The 16638-nt window shown below is 43.8% G+C and overlaps 2 protein-coding genes across 11 annotated transcripts in view; both read left to right on the forward strand.

The window, feature by feature from the left end:
* PEX3 (peroxisomal biogenesis factor 3) overlaps positions 1–16638 on the forward strand; it is a 261856-nt gene that overhangs the window by 158525 nt on the left and 86693 nt on the right. The window lies entirely within an intron of this gene.
* The window catches only part of AIG1 (androgen induced 1), a 129847-nt gene that overhangs the window by 89396 nt on the left and 23813 nt on the right, over positions 1–16638 (forward strand). Inside the window, exon 4 of one of the 10 annotated variants that reach the window (XM_075145988.1) lies at positions 11349–15922. The exons of the other annotated variants lie outside the window; for them this stretch is intronic. Coding sequence (XP_075002089.1) covers positions 11349–11444 — 96 coding nt within the window. The 3' untranslated portion in view covers positions 11445–15922. Of the gene's footprint in view, positions 1–11348; positions 15923–16638 lie in introns of those variants that run through there. 10 annotated transcript variants of the gene reach the window in all.

Consider the following 16638-nt stretch of genomic DNA (forward strand, 5'->3'; position numbering starts at 1 on the left):
TATGCGTCATGAAATACGATACACATCTGAGTGCTGCAGATTTTGATCTTCCTTTACCAAACTGTAGCAGCTGAAGCAGTGATCCCTACAGGGAAGTTGTGTCATGGTTTCCAGTCACTTTCCTGTTTCAAACTGATTGTGAATTCCTGAAACTTTTGCTATCCGTAATCAAAACCAACCAATTTTTTTTTCACTTTTCTTTGAAAAATCATTGAAGAGGGGAGAAATAATAGCCCCTCAAAAGCAAATCAGGCAACTTACACAGTTCGTTAGCTGTGCACGCAAAGTGGCTTCATTTTGGAAACTGAAACACAGCATGGAAACAACCTTTGGTTGGATGTCACACGTTTCGTTGCCACTGGCTCTGGCTTCATTAGTCTCCCTGGCAAATGGTGAATGTGTAGACTTGCTGATTGTTTTGCTGAAGTTAAAAGAAAGGATTTACTCTTCTTTTGTAGACAGGTGAATATAGTCACTGTAGGGAAACTTTGCACAGTAGTCAGGAGCATAGTTAAGGGTTGCGCAGGTTAAACCTTAACTTTCTTAATCTTCAGTGGTTGTGTTTGGATACGTCTGTGAGCTCCATATGCTGTAGCTAAACTCAGTATTAACTCGTATCGAGATGGGTGCGGGAGTTAGCCCTCGGTCCTCAAGCTGCCAGTGAAGTTGTTGTTGACGTAGCTGCATCTCAGTCCTCAGCTACCTGGAGCTGAGTATGGGGAAGGGGCTGGGGCCTGGCCGGTTCCCTCAGCAGCTGAGGCTGGCTTGCAGCAGCTTGAGTCTCCCACAAGGGCATCCTGATACCACCGAACAGCCTCTAATCCTGTCCTGGATGGGGACAGAGGGGGACTGCCGGGCTCTGTGCAGAGCAGCTTTATACCGGCAGGGTCCTTCGCATGGAGGGACCTCCTGCAGCCCGTGCATTATTGCTGGAGGGGAAGGACACAAAGGCAGCCCGGTAGCTCCGAGGATCTGGCTCCCAGACTTCAGTGGGTGTGGGGGAAGTCTGGGGGTCAAAGGCCCAGACCCAGGCATGCCTATTTGCTCTTCCTCTCGACCGTATCGGACGCGCATCTCCTTCCCACTTCCAAAACAACTCCTGGATGTTTGGAGACTCAGCTGCGCGTTGCCTGCCTGGCTGTCCGCCGCGAGGGCATGGGAGATGAGGTCATGTGGGAAAACGGGTCCGGTGGAGCCAAGAGGAATGTGGAATTTGGGCAGCAGCCAAATTAAGATTACTTTTATAGGGCCGTCTGCACCTGTGTTTGTGGGGGCGGGGATATCTGAGGCTGTTGAACTGACTCAGCAGTTGCACACACAAAGGCTGGCAAGGTTTCTCCCCTCTCCTCTCGTCTGCTCGGTGTCTCTGCCAACACCCTATCATTCCCATCCAGGTGCAAGTAATCTGTATTGAGAAATCAGAAAAACTCATCCCAGGAGATGATGTGAGACTGATAGCGGAGGAACAACTGCTGAGGAACTCCATCCAGAAAATACCGGCTATTTGTGAAAAACACGCCTGCCCTTAAAGCTCCCTGTCCGGGAACTGGGATCTGGGGGGAACGGCGGACGCAGTTTTCCAAAAGCCCCGTCCCGCTTTCAACACAGGCCCATAAAAGGAGGGGTCTGCGGTAGCGAGGGGGATCTGCTGTCTCCACAGTGCCTGTGCTGACTTGTCTGTACTGCAGCCATCTCAGAAGGTCTTCCTTGAGTCTCAGTTGCGGCTTGGGCCTGTAATGGAAAAGGAAATCATTGGGTTTTTTATGCACCGCCAGAAGTGTGCTTGGACCTCTGAAGACAAGAAGGCTGGATACATGTTCCAAGAAGCCTGTGCCCTTAAAATGAACAAGAAAAATAATGCATAGATGGATGTAGAAGAAAATGGGATATGGGCAAAATCAAAACAAGAAAAATGCAGTTTGGTGCATGTTTTTAATAAAGAGAGATTTTATGTGGAAAAATGCTTATAGTTAAATTTGCCTAACAATTTCCATTACTTCTAACTTTATCAAGATAAAAAGTGTAGCTTGAAATTTTCCATGTGAGGAGTTACCTTCCTACCTGAATTTTTCAGGAGGGAACTTCAGAAACCACAGATTAGCCACGTGTAAAAACTGGATCATCAGAAATAATATCTTTTGACATCAGAAGTATTCCAACACCTTCATCCTTAGAACAAGGGGCTGAATTTTGGCAAAGAGACAGTGTTGTATAGGGATATGTCTTTTGCTGGTCTTTCATTTTCGATCTACCGAGATTCGGCTGACCTGCAAGCTCCTGAAGTCCTCGGTTGCCCCAGATTCCGGGCAGACTTGTTAGAAGTGGGCAACTGGTTCCATCAGTCCTGCAGAGGTAATGCTACCCCAGCCTTGTAGTGAGGACCGAGTTGCACATGTACCCCATCCTCAGAAGGACTGAACGTGTTTCTGCCTGGAACAGGAAGGGCAACCGTGACTTTTGATGGCATTGCTCTCCAGATTGCTGGGGATTTTTGTGGTCATACAGGAACTGCAAGTAGTGAACGTGTCTGTACAGGCATGCCTTTCAGTGATTTAGCTCAAGGTCTTGTATAAAGCAACCTGGATTTGTCGTCTTTTCTTCTTTGTGAGGTGACCAATGGTGATCTTGTGTTAACGGTCCATTTTCCCTCCCTTTTTATCTCCGCAATCAGTTTTCCTGGTAGCATCTCAGAGTAGCAGAGGTCGAATACATCTACAGAATTTAAAAATAATTAAATTTCTGCTTTTCTGAAATAATGTTTTTCTAAAAAAATTATTTACATGTTTGTTGCAACAAGCAGATTCAATTGATGTGATGTGTGTGCAGACAGTCAGGTTCATTGCCTATGACAAATGAAATAGCATTCATTCAAGCTATTGGCTCAAGTTATTTCCTTGGGAACCTTGTGCAAAACACACCCTTTCCCAGGCAGGACTCAAATCATTTCATGCCTTTGTGACACTGAGACATATTGGTCCCATATTCCTTGGGAAAGCCAGGCTTAAGCATAGGACCCAAAATCTAAGACTTTTAGGGGTGGGCATGTGGCAATTTATGGCTTTTGAGTTGTTGCAAATCTAGCTCTTCTGTGTCCTTACCTTCTCCTTGGTGGTGCCCAGTGAGTGTGGGGGACAGGAAAGAAACAACTGCATGGAAGCAGGTGGACAAGGATGCAGCACAGCGAGATTGTTAAGGGATGGATCTAGAATCCCATGTGAGTTGTTTGGGGAGGTAAAGGCTGGCTGGAGGTTGTTTGGGAACACGGCAAGAAAGAAGGGGCAGCAGAGAGGGAAGTCTGTGACAGAGAGCCAAAAGAGGTGAGGATTGAAGCCTGTGAACAGAATAATGGCAAGATGAAAGGCAGAAGGGGTCAGGCTTAGGGTTTCTGGGCCTGTGGGTATTCCCGTGAATCCCAGGATTCAGCATTTCCTTCCTCAACCTCAGCATTAGCAAATAATTGTGAATCGCAGTAGTAAAGTGTGCTTCTTCAGCTCTTCCTAGTAACTGGCCTCCTTCGCCTCTTAAAAATAAAGGCTCTGCTTTAGATGATAGCGTGTGCACAACTGATACAGGGATTTCTAGGCCCCATGTGCCAACAGTGAGAAGCTGAGAGGTGGCTTTCATGCCTTCAGGGTACAGTGGACTAATAGGAGTTTGTTCAGCTGAAATAAAATCAAGAACTCAATTTGCTTCCAGCCGGCTTTAGGGAGAGGGTCCCTCTGAGCTCAGACCGGCCCTCCAAGCTTCTGCTGCCATTTCTCTTTAGATCAACTGCACTGAATTCTTTAAAAGCTGTAATTATTTTCTAATTCCCTGGTCAGCTTTTGGGGAACAGCGCAAGACTTTCAAGCTTCTCCCCCCCAGCCCTTCCAAAAAAAATTATATAGTGATTGAGATGAATGTAGGCAGCAATATTGCTTGTGCCTCTTGGTTTGCAACATGGGAAGATTTTCCATATGTATGGAGTAGGCATCGCTAGCTCCTACACCCTTCTCTGCATTACAATCAACTAAGAAGGTAAATCGGGGACAGGCAGAAATTCAGAGAGCTATAACGAGCTCCCTCATGGCTCTGCTGATCTTTGTGTGGTCACCAACCTGACATAGAAGCCAGTGAGCCATGTATTGCTCTCGCACTCTAGCTCTCTTCATTATAAGGTACTTGAAATAGTGCCAATAAACATACTTTTCTGGCCCCAAAATTACCGACTTCATGTTATCTGCCATGGGAATTCCACTATCTCTCTCCAGCAAGGCAGTTGTGTTACCCAGAGATGAACTGCCAGAGAGAAAGTATTCAAGTAAACATATGCTTAGTGACCTAATTAAGCAGAATGTTTATATTCCATTTGAGTATGAGACCATTTCAGTTTATTTCCTGCTCTGCATTTTAATTTTGCTGTCAGAAGTATAAACAACTGGCTGTGGAGTTTTTGTCTCTCAACAGCTGATCCCGTCAGACGTTGAAAATACAACTAAGATGTGAGGTGTCAAGGAGTATCAGCAAACCTTGCACTTCAGAGAAAAGTGCAAATGAGAATTACTCCACTGATCTCATCTTAGTTCCCTATATTATTTTTCCACATCATCTAGTAACTCAGTTAAACAGCGTATATACTTAGGAAAATTGAAGTGTTTTTAATGAAGTTCATTAGTCAGTTCATTGCAATGTATAATAAAATAGTCACAATATAATGGTTTATCATAATTTGTTGGGTGATATCAGAACAATCGGGCATAATGTTAATAGCAAAGCAAAACTGTTTATAGAGCAAAATTGTTTGAGGGCAGTTCCTGCCAGGATGCAGGGTTGTGCTGCCAAACTCAGCATGGTCTCAGAAAAAAGGCTCTCCGCATCTCTGCCAGTGGATGTGCAGAAGTGTGGGCATAAATAGGCACACACGGTAGGTCTGTGCACCGCTTAACTCAGGCTTGTTCATCCATGATCTCAAATTCTTCCAAAAGCAAAATTCAAAAGTGAAGAGAGAAGAGCAGTGTGAAATTGATGGGGAGAAGGCAGAATTTGCCAGTTAGGAGGACAAAGATGGAGAAGTTTGATGCGGTAGGTGTATAATTAGTGCAATCTGACAAAAAAGAGGCATTTGCAGGATGTGTTGTGTCAGTTCTTTTTCTAGACAACATGTTGGTTACACGCAGTAGCCGAGTGTAGTAAAATGGCATCTATTTATACATAAGTAATTAAGGAAGCACACAGCTTTCAGAAACGAACATGCATTTGGTCTAATACTGTTATTGTAGGCCTGCCACTAAAAATTGACTGCTGTTTGAACTATCTCTCAGCTGGGGTAGTCCTGCAGGAGTGGCGCAGACCATAGGGCTTCACTGGATACAGTCCCTTTAGGTCTGAAGCCTGTTAAATCAGCACTAGAAATTTCCATCAGTTATCAAGTTCAGCCATAAGTCAGTGGTGCTACACAGTTTGGGGACAGAGAGGGTATGTATGTACCTGCGGACAAATTCATATGTATGAAACAGATTTCTTTATTTTGTCTATTGAATTTGCTATAAATCATTTAAATAGGATAGTAGGAAAGTGTGTCCTGTGCTGTAAATAACAGAGGAATATATTTGCAATCACTGTAAAAAAGTACCGTTTCATTGAGATAAATCACTTTAGTGAGTCCATCAGTTAACCAGTTAAACATGCGTGAAGCCCTGTGAGTGGCTTATGGTCGCTTTGAAATATGGTAGTATGCTCATTTATATTAATAGAAATACAGTAGCTTTTTAATAATATACAGGAATACAAATTTGTATAGGTATGTTTCTGTTTATATACATATTTATACATTTGTAGTTTAATAAATAAACCAGGAATGGAACCGCCCCTCGTGTTCAGCCCTGTATTTCCAGCCTTTCAATGTAAGTAGGATCATCTGAGCCAAATCTGAGGAGTACTCTTCCTCTCAGACCCCGCTGCTTACACAGAAGAAAGCTCCAGGGATGGGGGGGAAGTCTTTTAAATTAATTCTTCAGGCTTCTCCCAGCCTAGATCTTTCCTCTTTTGATGTCCTCAGATGCTCCCAAGGACTTCGGGGGCTGTTTGAGCTCAGCTCGGAGCCGCCTGCCAGTCCCATTGGGTGCCATTTCCTCTTCAAAGAGCTATTCCTGCAGCTGCTCCCTTCTGCGCAGGGAGCGGAAGCCTTTGAATTGCTGCAGCTTCGCTGCACAGTCTGTTGGAACAGCTCGCATCAAAAAGAAGAGGAGGAGAAGTGCTTGTATCTGTTTAAATTAATTATAGAGGCTCCAGCAGAAATGTGAAGGCAAACAGAGAGAGGAGACCTGATTTGTGGGGTACTTCTTAGAAAATCAATTGCTAATCTGTGCATCGACTTTCTGCTCCCTGTGCAGAATGAAGCGGCCGTGCCAAAAATTCTTTTAACAGGAAATGTTCTCCGATGGGACAGACAGACAACGCGTGGGCAGCTCAATAGCAATCTTCAACTGCTTTAAAAATGGGAAAGTCCAAACCTGTAAACAACATGAGGAATTCACTTTAAAAATTAGTCGTGAGACATCATAGCTTTACTTTCAGACTGGGCAATCTCTGAAGCTCCCCTGACCTACCTGAGGGACCTGTTTGGGCCTGCAGCAGCCCAGAAACTAGGTACCATAGAAGGTCCCCTTCTCTCTCAGGGTATTCCTTCCACCATGCGGGAGGTGCCGCACAGAGTGGTGGTCATGCTCAGCAGTGCTCGCAGATGAGCTATGGGAAGAGTGTATCTTATCAGGTGAGCATGAGATGAGCTCCTCAGCCCCATGATGGAGACTGTGGGAATTGTCCTGGAACATGCTGAAAACCAAAAGGTTGGGGTATTTTTTAGCCTGCAAGTCAGCTTTGTTGCTTCCAGGTGTGATGGAAGGGAAGAGAAATCTTCCCCCATGTGAGGCACTGGTCAGGCTGAAAGAGCATTAAACTGTTCTGACCAGGAGAGCTGGAGAAGTCCCTAAATACAGCAGAATATTTGCAGCCTCCCCAGCAGCCCTGTAAGGCTGAGGATCACGGCAAGTGCTTGCAGTTCTGTACATCAAATGAGAGAGAGATTATGCAGCATCCACCTTGAGATGAGTTTGAACTACGGTGTCCTTGACTGTGTGGTGCCAGCATCCTTCATATGAAGTCATCAGAAGCAATGAGCTTAGGTTCAAATGTCGTGCTAAAAAGTGGGTCCACCCTGAGCTGTAAGATTTATCAGAGGTTTTGCCTGAAAGGAACTGACTTACAGGAAGATGCCTGGTCTGCATGTCTGATTAGAGGAAAGAGGCAGTATTTCCCCATCTTTTTTTTATTCCCTTGGCTTAGTCTTAGTCTGTGTACATAGAATATCCCATGGAAATTAGCTTAGCAATGGCAGTGCTGGTGCTTTTTAACATCTGCTGTCAGTAATACAGGCAGACTTTGAAAAGAGATGGTTTGGGTTTGGTTGCTTCATGCATTCCTCAGCCGTGGTTCAAATCTGCGGTCGCTTTGGTTTAGGGTGCTTTGTGGACATGGTGCCAACAGCAGAAACTGGTCCCAAATGTCAGATGCAGGATGGATCTTGTGGCATGAACTTCTTAGTTGGTATCTCCTCATTCACCGGTTGCCACTTGAAAGGATGGAACGGACTTTTAGCCACAGGGTCTCTAGTCTCTTTGTTCCAGCTTTGGGGCTTGAATTGCTGCTGGGTTTAGATTCAGGGCAGAGTTGGATATGAGCAAATGCTGGAACAATGTTGTCTTCACATCTGAGGATCAGGAGAGAGAGGTTCAGTGAAGCCCTAAGGTTCAATGCCAATTCAGGAAGAAGGACCCTACGAGTGTTAATAAGTAGCTGATATTTAAGAGACCAAAGAGGGGTTCTGAGCTCTTCTCATTAGAAGGAGGCAGTGTTCAAGATGCTGGGCTTGGATGCTTCTGGAGTTGCTGGCCGTGGATAAATTGCTCTTTTCAGGAGCAAAATTCAGCCTTGCAGAATTCTTCTCCCATGCTTTTGCTGAGCTGAGGGGGAACAGGTTAGGTTTTGGGCAATCATGGAGGTGGCTTTTCTCATAATTTACCAATCTTAATACCCTATTCTGTCTGCAGTGTTTTTCTCTGCCTGGTACATTTGCCTGCACTAAATCAGAGTGAATTTATAATCCTTTAGTTTTGGAGGGGGTGGCGGGAAGGCAGATGACTAGAGTACCTCTTATAGAATATTATTATAAAAGAAGTGTGAATTACCTCCTAGCCCTTCATGCTGTTGAAAAATTGATTTGAATGACATTTTCAAGGTGTTGTTTCTAAGACATTCAGCAATTGCCATTCATCCACGAATGGTTAGTGAGATGAATAACAAAAAGTGGTTTAGGATTCATAGGAGGAAGTGTTAAAAAATAACATTTGGCAAAAAACACGGGTTATGCTAAATTCTCTCGTATATCTAAGCTGCACCAAGGTTATCTAAGTGTTTTTAGGTAATCCAGTCATTGTGGAAAAGATTATTTGAGACACAGAAGTAGCAACATCATTTCCATGTGTATGTGGACTGTAAGAGTCATCTGACTACATCAAATGCAATATGGTATTATGGCAACATGGCTTTGAGGGAAATAAAACAGGCCCTCCTTGCTGGCCATTCTTTAGGAAGGTAAAATATAGCCACATTGCCTCTGAGTTAACTCATCCTTTCAGCAAGCAAACGTCAGAATTCAAACACGACGAGGAGAGAGGAGAGAAAGGAGAGTGAATCTTAGAGGACTTCATCTTTGGGTGGAAACCTTGAGAATAATTGACCTGCCAGGAGACACATATATTTTCTGGGTTGTTGCATGTAGGCTTCAATAAAAACTTACAGCAGATTTCTTTCTGAAAATACTATAAAGAGGTGTGCCTCTAGAAACCAAAATTCCTTATCAGGATCTTAAGAAGATCCATGTAGCTTTCATACATACATGCTTACAGTGAAATCAACAATGTATGTTATTTTGCAGGTGCATGACATTTTAACATTGCTGATATCTTAGGTTTAAAATGGTAGGAGTTTTATATATACAAGATATACTAATGTATCTATGTATGGACATTATTAAAGTACATTAATAAGGTACATAATTAAAGTGCATTATGTAACTTGTGATGAATTTTAAAATTTTGTACTGATTAGCACTTTATAGTTGGAAGGTATCAAAAGCTTAATAGAATAATTAAAAGCTATTTCCAACAAAAAAACAAACCTTTGTCTTTAGCTAGAACCTTCTTTTTCATAGTTGTTGTTTAAATCTGTTTTTTCATCAAAGTTTGAACTTCAGTGGTTTGGATTTTTACCATTATGGGTTTTCTTCCTCCCATTTTATCCTTCTCCCCATGATTTTCCCTTTTTTATGTCAGCAAATGCAAAAAAAAAGTGATATCCAGAGACTTCCCTCATCTTTCATTCTTTCTTAAAAAGAGATCAAGAAGGAATGGAGAACTGAAACGGAAATGAGAAAATGCTGGAAAGCTGTATATCTTCTCTTTGAAATATACAGCTTGTATGTTACACATTCAGCCTGTGTCAGCCTCCAGGCTAAGACATATACATCTTACGCAAATATCGTTATCAGTGCTGAGCTTTCATCTTATAGTTCAGATTCCCAAAACTTACAGCTCTACCAAAGCAATCAGTAAAATAAATATTTTTCAGTTCCTTACAAGGACTGTTTCCTTATGCTAAAGGAATAGGCTCCTAAGGAAATGCTGAGAGCACTTAATAAAAAAGTCTTCTTCCACCTATCCTCTTCTGTAACGTCTGTTTACAGAGTGTGCTTTGACTCATATGTTCTCCATCTGCTCTGTTATGTCTATCTGTATGCTTTTGCCTCGCACACGCCCGCTCGAGATGCAAGGTAAGTTGCCCATCTCTCACTAAGAAGTAAGCAAGGACCATAAATAGCTTGTGCCATATTAATAGCAAGAACGGGCACCTGTGATCTGCAATGCATTGTCTCTAGTGGCTTCTGCACTTTGCCTCCCCCCTTTATGTTCCCTGAACTTCGGATGCTCGGTTGGTTTGGGTTTTGCCACTGCTTCCTTCGTCTTTTTTTTCTGTCCTTGCAAGACTGGGAAATGCTGCCTTTCACAGTGTTAAAAATACCAATGATGTGGTTATTTTACTTTTCTCCCACTCCACATTTTAAACTTGAGCATCCTTAACCAAGAATGCTTTTTCTCCAACTTCCATGAGCTATCCTCCTTGGAGGACTTCATAGCTGCACTGTCTCTAGAAAGCCTGCCTCTCGCTGTGGCTATGAATGAAGCGGTAGCTTCTCTTGTGTCTGGTGCTGGAATAAAGCATAAAGAAGAAACACAGGACAGGACAGGGAATTTCTTCCCTACCAAAAGCCAGATAGGACGTCCACTGATGAAGCCCTTGTTAACACCCGTCTTCACACCATGCAGCGCAAGTGGAGAGGGAATGGAGGAGCAGAGCAGCATCCAGGCAATGTGAGGCTGGAAGTAGAAAGGGAAAGAGGGATTTTACAGAGAAAAGACAGGTGAAAGGTAGGAAAACAAAGAATACTTGAGGTGGTGGTGGTTCATCCCGAATTAAGTCAGGGCTGGAGGTTTCCCTGCTCTCAATACAACCAAGGCACCAAAATGGTAGTTGAAGTGATTTAGGAGTCCTCAGAGGGCAGAAAGCATGGTATAATGTACTGAAGATTGAAGCCATATTAAAATTAATCTAATTTTTGTTTCCCCACTTTCAGTTTGAAAGGCTATTTAATACATCTGGAATTGATAAATGAATGAATAGACTGCCATTTGCAAATCCTCACCCAAAATGAAAGAATGTGGCTTCCTATTAAATGGGAGATTATTACTGTCCCAACATAGGCAGCAGCATTAGCAATGAGTCCAGCAGAATTAAGGAGCTTTCTGAATGCTTTGACAAATAGAGTGCTAATGTCCTTGATGAAAAATGACTTTTAGCAAGATCTTCCAAATATTTTCTCCTATTTCAACTATATTTCAGTCCCACTAGATGCATCTGTTCTTCACAAAGGAATTCTAGTACGCATTGGGACGTTTTTTCAACATCATTGGTCAATTACTTTACCACCAGAGCTGGTCACATATTAAATTCAGACTACTTTTTAATGAAAAATGGCTTTTCAGATTGAATCAGATAAATACTTCAATTATTTTTTATCATTCAGGGGAAAAACTAGAGTTGTTTTTTTTCTTTCAAGATTAAAAAAAAAAGAAAGCCTAAATCCACATTGCTTTCAATTCTGAAAAACAAAAGATTTTTGTATTAACCTTCCCCCCACAAAAGCAGCTGTAAACAATTGGTTTAATACCATATCTGCAATTTTCTACTCTCAGACAAGGATTTGCTGGTTAGAGGAGCTGTTGACCTCTCCCGGATGCAGAGTGAGGAGGCCTCTCTGCTTTTTGGCCAGAACAGTCCATCATCTGTAAAGTACGCTGGAGGAAGTTCCGTAGAGAGCTCCTTAAGTCCTGCGTGGGCGAAGGAAGCAGTTGCAGCGTGATGCCCCCCGGTCACCAGCACCCAGCCACGCAGTGGGGCTCAGCCGAGAGGGCGCTCACGCCCCACCGCCAGCGCATTCGCCCCGGCACGGAGGGAGAACCTTCTGCCCGGCGGAAGGAGCTTGTGTCTCAGCTACCAGTAGAGGAGAAGGATCAGCAGAGAAGGTTTCCTGAAAGATCAAGGCGTAGTTCTTAGTGCTGCCACTTACGTACTGTGTGCAAATAGTTTACAGTTTTGATAACTCAGTTCTCCTTTTAAAACACGGGCAGTGCTTCCCTGCTTTACAGGAGTGCTAGAGGCTGGTTGGTGTTTGCCAGGTTCTCAGCTGTTGTGTGGGGGAGACAGAGTGAGTATTTGTGTAGACAGCGGTTGTGGCATAGAGGTTTATAGTGTGTCCATAGCCACCATGAGGTCATCCACTAACGTTGCTAGAGTCATTTCAGCCCCTTGATCCCATCTGAAGGCAGACTGGAGAGGGAGACCAAAGTGCAGTTTCTATCAGCTTCTTTAGGCTTGTGGTTATTCCTAAATGTGTTGTGACTTTTCCTGGGAAGGGGAGATTGGAAACAGTACAGGAACTCCTTCCCACATATTATTGTGATGTTCCTGGCTCCCTAACCTACTACTGCATCCTTTCTGGTTCCCAAGATATGCCTAGCTGAAGGCATGCCATGAATCCTTGAATCTCTACCGTATGAGTCACTGGGATGCATGCTGCTAAGCCTGGGCTCAGACTCACGGACCCTGTCTGAAGTTGCCCTGAAGCTGAAGTCCATTAGTTTTAAGCCCCCAGTTGCTCTCTGCTTTCACCAGCAGAGAGGGGTCAGAACAAGAATAAATTTCACAGGCAACAGCCCAAGTATTCCTCTGGCCTTTTTGTGTTTCCTCTAGCATGTCTACATTGACATTTAGAGAGGCAGATGGGCTCACATTTAATAAAAAGTTCTGAAATAATCTGCTTTGATTGAGTGCCTAAACTATTGGATTTTATCCACGTGATTTTCTTCTCCCGCTGCCATGAATGTTTGAGGTCACTACATTCAAGCCGTTAAGTAGCCGTGGACTTCCCACCAGGACTCTTCTGGCTTTGACCTCCTGACAGGGGAGCAGTGTGGTGACGTGGGCTGAGCCCAGTCGAAGGCATCGCCAACACCTGCATTCCAGTACAAAATCCATCACTGGTTGCCTATCGCCTTGGTTTAGACAAGATGCTTTTTCTTTTCTTTGTGTGCATTTCTTCACTGATGAAGTGCTTTTATTTTTTTTCCCCGCCTTACGGAAATGTTATAAGGGTTAATTGGAGTTTTTATACAGCATACTGACAAACAGAAGTTATTTTAATTATTAATAAGACTACAAGGAATTACACTGTGGTAATTCCTGCTGATCCCATAGTGACTAGTTATCTAGGGTCTCTTAATGTACTTTTCGTCCCAGTTTGCTAAAAAGTCTGGGGTTTGGGTTTTGGTTTGCTCTTTTTTTTGGCAGTAAAATGGCAAAATGGTAACTGATATTCCTGAGATGAGAAAGCAGTGTCATGCACTGGAGAATGTACTAGAGATAATCTGTTTAAAGCTTAGGATTTATCTAAGGACCATAATATAGTTTCAAGTCTTTTTATAGTAGTTCTGCTGCTCTTAGACATTTCTTCAGTGCGGCAAGCTTTTCCTTATGTTTTAATTTTGTTCAATAGCGGAGAGCATTAAGAAGTCAGTTATAGGGCTAAAGAAGACTCCTAAACAAGGTAGGCCAACAGGTCAAGTAATTAAAATACTAATACCAGTCTACTGCCAGGTACCTTCTGCAGAAATGCCAATACAAGGTTTAGTCACCCACTAAGAATGCACTACAGCAGCAGCAGCAGAGGAGAAACAAGAGCACCGAGCACGCAGCCTGGCGTGGGCGTACGTTATGTACCCTCTCTACCCAGCACTGCTGCCAGTCAAATGGGCCGGGTTCGATCACTTAGGTATTCTTGCTGAAAATAACACTGGCACAAGACCCCGCCTAGAAACTTGCAGAAATGAATTACGCACATGGGTGCCCCTAAGCAGCCGTGCTTAACTGCTTGCTAGCGGTGGCTCCAAGGGCTTAAAGCAAAGACAACCTTACTGGTGGGGAAAAAAAATACCATGTGATGAATAAACCAACAGTATCTGGTAAGTCTCTTCTCCTTCTGGCATGCCTTTGCAATGTTCTTAACTCAGTCCTCCTTCTCAGGCCTGGGAGAGCAGCCGCTGTCCCCACCATGGGCTCCTCATACCTTCTTGTCCTGGCTGGGCGCAGACCCAAATCTGAGCAGGTCTGTCTTTCAGCCAGCGCAGCTGAGGTGGCTGCAGCTCCAGTTCTGGAGATGGAGGCCCTAACCAGCCTTTCTCAGCTAACCTGCTGTTTTCCAGAGGTCTCTTTCTCTCGCCCAGCTTCCTGTGCCCACCTAGCCCACCTTGCTGGCTCCCACACCTGCACTCCGGCCAGCTGCGCTTGAGGTGGTTCTCTGGTCTTCCCCTTAGCAGCGGGGTTATCCTTATTGCCCCCTCCCCCCAGTGGAAAATATCACTGCTGTGGAGTTGGAGTGCTCTTAATTAAATGTGCATTTTCCCTTTCCCAACAAATGCCATTCTCCAGTATAAGGCCTCTGTCAATCAGATAGTCTCAGGCAGCTCAGAATCACCATCACCCCTCTTCAGTGACACATTTGTAGTGATCTTCCTTGTTTGTAAGGGTTTACTCTGCAGTTCTTGCACTTGTAGTCACTCTGAGTATTTTAGTTGCAACAGAACGATGTTATAGCCAACATTGTGAAATGTGTCTAGTGACTGGCCAGTCCGTTCTCACCTGAAAGGCATTTCCATAATCTTCCACCTCAAACATGTTCACACACAATGGGATCATTAACAATGAGGAAACCACATGTAGAACTGGGGCCTTCCTGTCGTCTCTCTGTCCTCAGCTGCAAGACGGTGACGGTTACAGGGCTATTTAGAAAATACTCTGAGAGTCTGAACAAGAGAGACTGAAGTGCACAGGGTGGAAATGCTGCAGGTCAGGGTGGCTCAGCTCTCCTTTTCTGCTCTCACCCCAGAGAACCAAGGGAATGGTATCAAAGACCACGTACAAAATGCAGCCACTTTTTACAGACCCAGCCTTTACAGGCCACCAAGAAGAGGTACTGAGGACTGACAAGACTGGATATAAAGGCCAGTGACTGTAACAGCCAGGCAATTAGGGACACAGGGCCATCGAATCACAGAGTCGCTGAGGTGGGAAGGCACCCGTGGAGATTGTCTTGTCCAACCCCCCTGCTCAAGCAGGGTCAGCTAGAGCCAGTGGCCTAGGACAATGTCCAGTCAGGTTTTGGATATTGCCAAGGATGGAGACTCCACAACCTCTCTGGGCAACGACTTTCAGTGTTTGATCACCCTCACAGCTAAAGAAGTTATTTCTTATGTTTAAAGAAAAAGTGTCATGAACCACTTGCATGTGTGGGTGACATCAGTCCCCATACTGGCATCCATCCCCCAGCACGGAAGAGATCAGACCAGCTGAAGGGTACATGGCAAAACTTTACAGATGACTGATTGTACAGCTTTACGAGCAGGTATTGAAAAGGAAGTTCTGTCCTGAATCCCTGTGGCAATAGGGGAATACAGATAAATTTTCTAGTACCAGAAGAATGCATTATGATACTACAAGTATCACCAAACTGATGAACTTCTCAGACCACATTTAGCAGGGTCCTGGGAATGAGAGCAAGAGGTACCTCACATTAACTACTTCAGACCTCAGCTGATTTCTGTTGCTGGGAGGCTGGAGCAGAAGTCCTTGAGGACTTTATTCCATGACAGGAGCTGCGATACCAGGCAGAGTAAGAACCCCTCCTTTCTCCAGTGTCCTCCAGAGAATGAGACATGAGACCACTCATCCCATTGCAACCCTCCTGCTCAGCTACTGCTCTCCCAGGAACCACTGACCTTACACATGTGACAATTCTGCTCCCCTCCTTGCTAGGAAAAATGCTACCATATGGTAAGAAGAATCCCGTCTCATTTACAGCTCTTCTTCCTTTTTCATGTCTGAAATAGAAAAGCCATACAGGTCACTGATAGCTCAGTGAGATCAGCCTGGCTGGGGACAGAGCTGTTAGTGAGCGAAACAGAGACAGGCAGATCAAGGTTAAGGTGGACAGAAAAAATCAAGCCAGACTCCGCAAGACAACCCAGAGAAGCTCATAGCTTTAATACTATGGGTACCACAGCTCCACTGCAACCTGATCGTCTTGGAGCCCTTTGATATCACATATGTTCAGTGTCGCTGTCCTCTTGTGATGCTTATATATTATCCATCACTGCAATCCTCAAGTAGGTATTTGACAGCAGGAAATAGCAGGCCATTTCCCATTAAAGATTTATTGAGCTCTGCATTATCTGCGTTAAAGCAAGATTACTTATGTTTGCAGAGTTCAAAGTCTAAAAAAGTAAGGAAATGTGAAAGATAAACTCCGAACAGCAATGTTAACGTCAGTTTTATTTACATCCTCTCTTTTATAGTATTCAGTAAATATATACAGAAATACATTTGCAGATTACAGTATCGATGTCCACATTTACCAAGAAAAACAGGTAAACAGAAATGTGTTCTATGTAAGGAATGTGGTTGAATTTTGCTCTAAAAGAAAACATCATTTCTTATGTGCTGACATTTGATACTATAACGGTATAATCTTGAGTTACATGATGTATAGTTTGTCTTCAGCTCTCATCGCTTGGCAGGGATGGTTCACAGAAGACATGAATGCCGTAGTTCAAGCATGGATGAAAGGCAAAACACCTGCCAGTCTCTGAATACGTTCCTCTTCCCGCACCCTTCTGTACCTTTTCATGCTTGTCTAAACCACACTTTAGCCATGCAGCATCTTTGGATTTTAGAAAGATGTGATGTTATCAGGATTCATACGTATTTAAGAACAAGGGCAAACACTTTCTTGCGTACTGTCCTGCTTAACACTGAGATCTTTCTCAGTCTAAGCATGTATACACGTGATTTAATGTGATTCCATTTGTAAAAAGTATGCCACCCTCTTGAGACCCTTGTATTTATTTGCTTTCAATTACATTTGAAGTATTC

This window comes from Calonectris borealis, chromosome 3 (genome assembly GCF_964195595.1).
Source record: "Calonectris borealis chromosome 3, bCalBor7.hap1.2, whole genome shotgun sequence".
NCBI classification, from domain to species: Eukaryota; Metazoa; Chordata; class Aves; order Procellariiformes; family Procellariidae; genus Calonectris; species Calonectris borealis.